Below are 10,041 nucleotides of genomic sequence, written 5' to 3'. Positions count from 1 at the left end.
ACTTATTTTAGGGCTGTTTGAATATTAGGTACATGCCATCAGCCGGTTTGTATCGATTATTTTGAAGTTGATTTTAAGGTCTTGACTTTAATATTACAACTCAAATCGTAAATAAAATTGAACATCGTACACGTAAAATATTACATATATATATATATATATATATATATATATATATATATATATATATATATATATATATATATATATATATATATGTATAAACAGAGAGAGAGAGAGAGAGAGAGAGAGAGAGAGAGAGAGAGAGAGAGAGAGAGAGAGAGAGAGAGAGAGAGTCTTCACAATGACACTCGCACAAACAAGCTGAGTTCAGTAGGTTCATACCTAATTCATACCTTTTAAAATAATACGAAATTCACTTGAAAGTATCCATCTTTTTCTCTTTTTTTTTCTTAACATCTCTCTTATATCTACTAGTCCGCTATATGTAATGTTACATGATATCTGAGAAAAATAAGAATAAAACATCGAAGATAGCCTCTCTTTGGAGAATGGTGCTATCCAGTGTGATGCTGTTTGCAGTCTTCCCCGTGAGGCAACGGAACTGATCCGCCTCCTGGGGAAACGGACAGAGAATCCGAAAAGGTTTTATTTTTTAATCATTTTCGTAGTGGACCTGACCTACTAAATAAGCCAATCTGATATAAAATTACACCCTATAATTTAATCCAAAGAACATTGTTTGAAGTAAAATAAGTATTCATTTTCATTGCATTAACTGGCAACTGTAGCTACCTTTTATGCCGAGCAGCTATTTGTTGTTCGTGTTTCCCGTCTTGCATAAGGTTCAGTGACATGCGTGTACCTAATTGCTCTGTGGACCTTAGCAGCTGGCATGTGCCTACGCTTCTTCACTGGGTTTTCCTGACTCATTCTATTGTTTAATCAGCTGACTGGATATTGGCATATCAGCCTTGCATGACGTTCTGTCCGTTCTTTTCCTAAAATATCCCTTTTTTTCGCTTGCTGCAACCTTAAATGAATTCTAATTAACGGTTATTGAAGAGCACTGAATCTTTAATTTTATTTTTTTTTTTTACTTTCCATTGTAAAATACTTGAAAATTAGCAAATATAATCCAATTCATACAGGGAGGAATCTTCTCAGGGGATATAGAAATATGTCTGAGAGAGAGAGAGAGAGAGAGAGAGAGAGAGAGAGAGAGAGAGAGAGAGAGAGAGAGAGAGAGAGAGAGAGAGACTGTTACAAGTTTGATCATTTTCCTTTAGTTGTAACAGCCAGATTGAGTAATGTATATACTACTTTTTACATAACTACTACGCACTAGAATTTTTGTAGATGTTAAGAATAAATAATTCGGTCTTGCTGTGAAAAATATTTTCCTGAATCTTGAAATATTTAATTTATCAATACATTTTTTATACAACTCTGTTGACTGTTCAGATGATTAAATTATGTGCATGTAGTTATCTTGTTTAGTGACAACAAGCAAACAAAAGGAGAATTGATGGATTCAGGAAATGTGATGGTCTCTCGCTCACATTCAGATAAGAAATCTACTTATTTTCTAAACATTTTGCGAGGCTTTTAACGATAAAGTACTGCGAGCTTACGAAGAGCACTGTTCCAGTTTCCTAATCTTTACCCCATTAGCTCAACAGTATATTAGTAAATAGATGGTTTATTTGAAGCAAAAGGCCTCGGTTAGATTTCGCCAGTCGTCTCTATCTTGAGCTTTTAATTCAATACTTCTCCATTCATCTTCTCCTACTTCGCGCTTCATAGTCCTCAGCCATGTAGGTCTGGGGCTTCCAACTCTTCTAGTGCTTTGTGGAGCCCAGCTGAACATTTAGTGAACTAATCTCTCTTGGGGGGTGCGAAAAGTATGCCCAAACCATCTCCATCTACCCCGCATCATGATCCCATGCAGATATGGCACTCTAGTAATCTCTCTTATAACTTCATTTCTAATCTTGTCCTCCCATTTAACTCCCAATATCTTTCTGAGGGCTTTGTTTTCAATTCTACTAAATCTATTGGAGATTGTTTCCTTGTTATACCATGACTCATGTCCATAGACTTGATATATAGTTTGATTTTTATATGTAATTTCAGGCGATTTGATTTCCAAATTTGACTTAAACCTAGCCATTGTCTAATTTACTTTTTTCAATCTTTCACTAAACTCTAATTCTAAAGGCCTTGTATTGGAGATCATAGTTCCTAAATACTTAAATGATTTTACCTTATTAATCCTTTCTCCTTCCAATGATGTTTCATCTTCCATTGCATACTCCGTTCTCATCATCACTGTTTTTCTTCTATTTATTTTCAGCTAGATTACATATTAGCCGTAAATGAATTAATTACAAATGCTACTGTAATAGGCATATGACTTTTATGTACACTCAGAAGATCTGATATTCAAAAAATTTATCATAACTTATATTTATATAAAACCTCTAGTAAAGTTTTTTGGTTATCATTTTAGTCATTAATAATCAATGATTAATTTGGAAATGATGTGTGTTTATTTCCTTCAAATATTTTTTATAAGATCAAGGTAACCCGGAGCCAGTACGAGGTTTTGTTCCCAAAAGCATCCATAAAGAGTTCTGTATTGGTGTATATCAGTACAATTTGTCATTTTTTATTATAAATCTATGATTATTACGTATCGAGACAAGGTACACTAGAAGATGATTTTGTATGACAATACGCAATCCATTTTATTTGTTGACATGGCGTAACGACCTATAGTTAAGATTGCTCCGATTGGTTGGTCTCGATGCCATGACGATTTATATATATATATATATATATATATATATATATATATATATATATATATATATATATATATATATACATACATACATATATAGATATGTATTGTATATTTAAATGCTAGAAATATCATGGCGTCTAGATTTTACTTACGATATTTGAATTAGAATTGTTTTGGATGCCTGCTTACCAGAATTTCTTCACATAAAAATTTTCCTTGCTCTGCTAATTATAGGATATTCTCATCAGTTTGAAATTAGTTTTTATGTAACGTTTATACATCCCATTGTCTTTTTGTACTAGGTCTAAAATGTATTTGTTGCAAAAGTATGTTTATTTTGTACTTATTTCTTGACAGGTCATAGCACTATGGATAGTAACTCCATGTTTCAGTGCAGAGTCAAACATTCAGGTTGTGAAGGCAAAGGGTGAAACACTGGAGCAGACAGCCGCGAAAGAATTGGCAAGGGAACCGAAAATTGAAAAAAGAAAAGGTCAGCTATTTTCTTACATTTTAATACTCCCTTAATGTGTTGCTCTTTTTATGTGGCTAATGTTGATTTTGATTTGGCAGAATGTGGATAAACTTTTCACCAGGTTTTTTTTTTTATCACTTGGTTTTGTTCTTTAGGAAAATGGGGAGCTGGTGAAGATTTTAATCTAGGACATCTTTTATAAGATGTTTATTTTTTTTTATAAAGAAACCATTGGAATCAGTGAAATAATGCACTGATATAACTTTGATATGAATAAATCCAGTACAAAAGTGGGAAAACCCTGTTTCTTCTCAAGCACCACATGAAAATTTTCGGCATTGGTCTTTACGTCATTGATAAAAAGACAACTGTGACTAAGGTATAGGAAATATTTTTTAGATGTAATATGATGACCATGTCAGGTTATTGCTGCCTTCGAGTTAATTCTTGGGGCAGTCTGAAAGGACATCTTTTATGTATCGTGCACTGTACTCGCAAAGATGTCCTTGGGAGTTTTTGATATCTTAAATAACTTTATTTTTGCTTTCTTTAGAGAGATTGTATTATTCCTTGACAAACAGTATCATTTGACAGTGGTTTCATATATATTCGATTTATTTCCTCCCAATATACAGTCAATAATGTCTTTGCAACCATTCAAAACCAAAGTTTTTGTTATTTTTTTTTTAGGACAACGATATATAAGGCATGCAGGCGAGTTCTTATAGCAGCTGAGAAAAAATGCATTTTGAGGAGATGTATTTTATGTAACTTTCTCTAAGCATTTTATGGGAAACTGCCCATTTTGAAAATTCCTTGACTTGTTTGCTCCAAACACTGATTTAAAATTTGATGCTGCACTTTCGTTGTTTTTTTTGTTTTTTTTTTTTTATTTGGCGATCCGGATATCCTTACTTATAGTTATAGAAGAATTCCATGTGATTATTATGACAAGAAGGATATACGTTTATAATCTTACTTTATTTAGTACCAGTAATGGTCTACTTTACATGGGGGCTATCTATTTTATAAAGGCCCCAATAGCATAGAAAAATGCCTGGGAAATTTTAGAATCAAGAGATTTTAAAAGGAATTGGGCATACGTTGCTGAATATTTAGTGATATATATATATACAAACACGTAGTCAAAGATACACACACCTGTTTTCAACCACCATGCAAAAACGCCATTAGTGTATTACACAATCGACATGGTCATAGATTGTGACACTAACCCCAGTTAGTCATAACAGGTAACACAACCAGATACACCACGGGAAGACACAAAATAGCCTTAACAAACATTCATTACTATTATCCAGAGACTACTGCAAAACGTGTGTTATGTAAGAGACCACTAACTAAACTGTGTTTCTACAACAAAAATCTGGACTGCCAGTATATTAGAATACAGTGGAAATCTTCAGACAGGTATAAACGCTACAAAGGAATAAATTGGGAAATAAAAGTGAGAGAGAATTACTGTGACAACCAGGCCTCTGAAATATACACAGTGTCACAGATTCAATTAATAAACTGGCAAGAGTGAGGGATATATTTTGGCTTTTGGAGGTTTTCATATGAACTTCATTTTTTATCCAATCCTAAATCTAGATTAATGTCTTATATAAATTGTAGATGTACATTAATAGATTAATTGGGAGAAATATTTACTGTGTGCTGATAAAAACATGTTTTACATGTTAGGTAAACCCCAGTATTTTGAAGCTCTTTAAGTGCCTTATATATTCCCCTCACAAACTCCTCCAAGGGATGCTTACCCCGGGTTAAGAACATCTACTTTAGACTATAACTAACTTTCATGACGATTAACACAAACAAAGCCATTATTTTGGGGAAAACGAGATGAGCAGTGTTTCAAGTATTTTCTTAGATCTGGGAATAATCTGTTCAGATTTTAGAGGGGTTTTGTAGGTAATCTATTGGGATTCTTCAAAGTGAAATTCAGGTTCAATTTCCAAATATATGGGTTACATAATCTTATATTATACTACAAAACGCCCTCAACCTACTGCATTCCTCTTCAAGAGGCAAGTTAATACATGTGCCAACATTGTTATTGTAACTTTGCATACTTGTTTTGCTCGTAAAAGGAAACATCTTGATTGTGACAGCAGTCTTGTGATTATGATTATTTTAATCTGTTTTTCAGCTGACAGTGGAAACATCCCTCCTCCACCTCTATACAGCTTGCCTGGAGTCCAGTCCCTCCCAGTCCAACCTTTACCCTTAGAGGCAGCTCAGCAGTCGACTGGACAGCTAAATACTGGATACAGCGCACCTTCCCAGGGTATTCCACAACCTGGTTCAACATACTTTGCACCAACTGCATCTCAGGCTTCCACATTTGGTGGTCAAAACGTCGTCAGTTTTGGTTTAGCCGATGCTGTTACCCCTTCTAGTGGATATGAAGCACCTATATCTACCCCAAGCTCAGAATATGCTGCCCCAACAGGTATTGGTGCTGGAAGCATTGGTTCCTTTGCCGGGACAGAAGGAAGGATTCTTGGTGGTGGAATCTCTGAAACAGCTGCATTCACTCCGAGTCAATCATATGGTGGTCCATCAAGTTCTTCTATCCAATCATTTAGCATACCAACAGGATCAAGCCAGTCCTATAATGCTGGTGGAATAATTATTACTATTGCAGGTAATAATGGTGTTGGAGGAGGAGGAAATTATGGAAGTGGCGGAGGAGGCTTAAGTGGGTCCATTGGTAATGGTGGACATGGTACCGTTGGCATTAATTCAGGAGCATATGGAGGAACTGCCTCGATAACTGGGGCAGGCCATGGAGCTGGAGGCAGCTTTATAGGAGGTGGGGCTTTAGGAGGAGCTTCATCTGTTAGTGCAGGAGGTTACGGAAGTAGTGGCTCTGTGAGTGGGGGATCAGGGGGGCTATCACTCGATGGAGGAGGAGGGTATGATGGCGGGTCAAATGGAATTGGAGGAGGGATTCTTATTGGAGGCAGTGGAGAAGGATATGCAACTAATTCTATCAGCACTGGAGGAGGAGGATTTGGTAGCAGTGCGGCTGTTGGTGGAGGAATAGGACATGGAGGAAGTGGTATACTTGGTGGTAGTGGAGGTTATGGTGACTCTGTAGGTATTGGTGGGGGAGGTGTAGGAGTTGGAGTGTCTGTTGGTCATGGAGGAGGTGGAGGACTTGGAAGTAGTGCAGGAGGATACGGTGGTAGTTCTGTTGGCCTCGTAGGTGGCGTGGGTCATGGAGTTGGTGGGGGTCATGGAGGGGGTGGGGGTGGATATGGAGGCAGTTCTGCAGGTGTTGGAGCTGTTAGTGGTGTTACTAGTAGTATTGGACATGGATTTGGAGCAAACTCAGGTGGTGGACATGGAGATTTTGGTATTAGTGTTGGAGGAGGGGGAGGAGGGTATGCAGACACTTCCTTGGGGATTGGAGGTGGAGGGCATGGAAGTGGGGGTATCACTGGTAGTGGGGGAGGAAGTTATGGGGGTGGATCAGCTATTATTGGAGGAGGTGGCTTTGGAGGAGATGTATCTAGTGGAGGAGGAGGGGGATATGGAAGTAATTCTGTAGGTATAGGAGGAGGTGGCTTAGGAAATGGTATATCCTCTGGAAAAGGGGTAGGAGGAGCAGGATTTCAAAGTAGTTCTGTTGGCATTGGTGGAGGAGGAGGATATAGTGGTGGCTCTGTTGTTGGTGGAGGAGGAGGAGGCTCGCAAGGTGGAATATCAGTTGGAACAGGAGGGGGAGGAGGGTATGGAGGAAGTTCCCTTAGTTTTGGAGGAGGAGGCTTAGGAGGTGGAATATCAGTAGGCAAAGGTGGGGGAGGAGGGTTTGGAGGTAGTTCCTTTAGTTTAGGAGGAGGAGGCTTAGGAGGTGGAATATCAGTTGGAAAAGGTGGGGGAGGAGGGTATGGAAGTAGTTCAATTGGAGTTGGGGGAGGAGTGTTAGGGAGTGGGACATCGGTTGCAAAAGGTGGGGGTGGAGGATATGGAGGTAGTTCTATTGGTGTGGGAGGAGGAGGCAGTAACCTTATTACTGGAAAAGGTGGTGGGTTTGGAGGAATTGGTGCAGGAGGATCTCATGACATTGGAGGAGGGTTTGGAAGCAGCTTATCCGTCGAAGGAGGTAGTAGTTATGCAGATTTATCTATCAATGGAGGAAGCTTTGGGCTTGGAGGCAGTGGTGGAGGAGGAGGACTTTTAGGGGGAAGTGGAAGTTATGGAGTAGGTGCTTCTGTTGGTGTTGGAGCTGGTCATGGGAAAGAAAGTTTTTCAAGTGGTGGAGGAGGAGGTATTGGAGGACATGCAGGTGGTGGCATTGGTGGTGTTATAGCATCTCCTATTTCTACCATTCCAAGCTCCTCTTATGGAACACCTGGAGGCTCTATCAGCTCTTTAGGGGGATCAAGTCTTGGCTCCTCCCATGGAGTACCCACAGCCCCATCTTCATCTTATGGAACACCTTCAGTACCTTCTTCTTCATATGGAACACCCTCAACATTTGGTTCATCATTTGGAGCACCTGAAATTGGAAGTTCATATGCAGCACCTGGACTTGGCCCCTCATTAGGAGATCTATCCATTCCTAGTTCTTCTTATGGAACACCAGCTGTTCCAGGCTCATCCTTTGGAGGGATTTCTGCTCCAAGTTCTTCTTACGGGACACCATCTGGTCCTAGTTCTTCATTAGGAGCTTCTATATCGCTTGGATCTTCTTACGGTGCTCCTTCAGGACCATCTGTAGGATCATTTTCTGGTGGACACAGCTCAGGAGGTTCTGTTAGTTCTAATTTCGATGTAATCCATTTAGATAACCATGGAGGTCATGGGGAAACAGCTTGTGTTCACCATGGGCATGATGACCATGGAGGAGGTGGTGGTGGTTTTGATCATCATGGAGGAGGTGGTGGAGGTGGTTTCGATCACCATGGAGGAGGTGGTGGAGGTGGTTTTGATCACCATGGAGGAGGAGGAGGAGGAGGAGGTGGTGGTGGTTATGATCACCATGGAGGAGGAGTAGGTGGAGGCGGAGGTGGTTTCGATCACCATGGAGGAGGAGGTGGTTTCGATCACCATGGAGGAGGAGGTGGTGGTTTTGATCACCATGGAGGAGGAGGAGGAGGTGGAGGTGGTTATGATCACCATGGAGGAGGAGGAGGAGGTGGAGGTGGTTTTGATCACCATGGAGGAGGAGGTGGAGGTGGTTTCGATCACCATGGAGGAGGAGGAGGTGGAGGTGGTTTTGATCACCATGGAGGAGGAGGTGGAGGTGGTTTTGATCACCATGGAGGAGGAGGAGGAGGTGGAGGTGGTTATGATCACCATGGAGGAGGAGGAGGAGGTGGAGGTGGTTTTGATCACCATGGAGGAGGTGGTGGAGGTGGTTTCGATCACCATGGAGGAGGAGGAGGTGGAGGTGGTTTTGATCACCATGGAGGGGGAGGAGGAGGAGGAGGTGGTTATGGAGGGGGTCATCATGGGGGAGGAGGGGATTTTGGACACCATGGAGTAGGAGGAGGTGGTTTTGATCACCATGGAGGTGGAGGTGATTTTGGAGGGGGCCATCATGGGGGAGGTTTTGGTGCGATTGGAAGTGTAGGAGGAGGCTACGGTGGAGGAGGAGGAGGCTATGGTGGAGGTGGAGGAGGAGGAGGCTATGGTGGAGGTGGAGGAGGAGGAGGCTACGGCGGAGGAGGAAGCAGCTATGGCAGTGGAGGTGCAGTGGGTGGGTATGGGGGTGGCTATAGTATGGTCTCTTATATTCCTGTGGTATCTCAGAGCCGACCTAAAAAGCCCAAGAAATCATTTAAGGGCATTTTCGATAAAGTCAAGAAATGGCTGAAGTGGGATTAAATATTAAAGGTAAAATGTTTACCGTGACTCGATTGTTTAAATCAGGCTCTAGTTATCTGTATAATCAGTATCAGTGGTCTATCTCTAGTCTTTTTTTATATAATTTGGGACGAGTAAGTACTGAAAATGTTAAGGAAGGCAATACAAACTTATTTATAATAAGAATATCTCTGATATCTTCCCATTTCTAGGACATTTGGCACAAATCAGAGTCAAAATATCCTTGCAAAATGTTATATATAATTTTCATGATGTCATCCTTTGGAACCTTTTCGTGTGTGTTCCTACGATGCTTGTTGTATGGGTCTTGCAAGTTTGAATTTTTGTTGAAAGTTACTCTAACTACCTAATGTTTCCGATGAAATATGTCAAACGTATTTGTTTTATTCCGATTCTCTTTTCCGTTTAATTCTATTGGTTGTGTAAATATATCTTTGTTGTCTGTAACATGATTTTCCTGTGATTACCTCTATATTTTATATTTTGTTGTTATAAGAAATCGATAAGTATATGGCTTCTTTTAATATCCTTTTGTAACAGAAATTTTTGAATGTATCAGATCCCACTAATTTATTTATTTATATTTGTTCATACGAATCGATCACGGCATAGATAACCTTAATTCATATTAAAAAAAACTTATACACATTATTATTATTATTATTATTATTATTATTATTATTATTATTATTATTATTATTACTTGCTAAGCTACAACCCTAGTTGGAAAAGCAGGATGCTATAAGCCCAGAGCCTCCAACAGAGAAAATAGCCCAGTGAGGACAGGAAACAAGGAAATAAGAGAAGTAATTAACAATTAAAATAAAATATTTTAAGAGCAGTAACATCAAAATAAACGTTTCAAACATAAACCATAAAAACTTTAACAAAATAAGAGGAAGAGAAATAAGGTAGAATAATGTGGTACAGAGGC

The 10,041-nt window shown here is 39.4% G+C and overlaps 1 protein-coding gene across 1 annotated transcript in view; it reads left to right on the top strand.

The window, feature by feature from the left end:
* LOC137634405 (WAG22 antigen-like) overlaps positions 1–9,605 on the top strand; it is a 27,556-nt gene extending 17,951 nt beyond the window's left edge. The window contains exons 2-3 of the mRNA XM_068366801.1: positions 3,128–3,263; positions 5,419–9,605. Coding sequence (XP_068222902.1) covers positions 3,128–3,263; positions 5,419–9,107 — 3,825 coding nt within the window. The 3' untranslated portion in view covers positions 9,108–9,605. The remainder of the gene's footprint in view (positions 1–3,127; positions 3,264–5,418) is intronic.
* The last annotated feature ends 436 nt before the right edge of the window (positions 9,606–10,041 follow it).

The sequence above is a fragment of the Palaemon carinicauda genome, chromosome 44 (assembly GCF_036898095.1).
Source record: "Palaemon carinicauda isolate YSFRI2023 chromosome 44, ASM3689809v2, whole genome shotgun sequence".
Lineage (NCBI taxonomy): Eukaryota > Metazoa > Arthropoda > Malacostraca > Decapoda > Palaemonidae > Palaemon > Palaemon carinicauda.
This window is presented reverse-complemented; position numbering and strand designations above follow the sequence as displayed.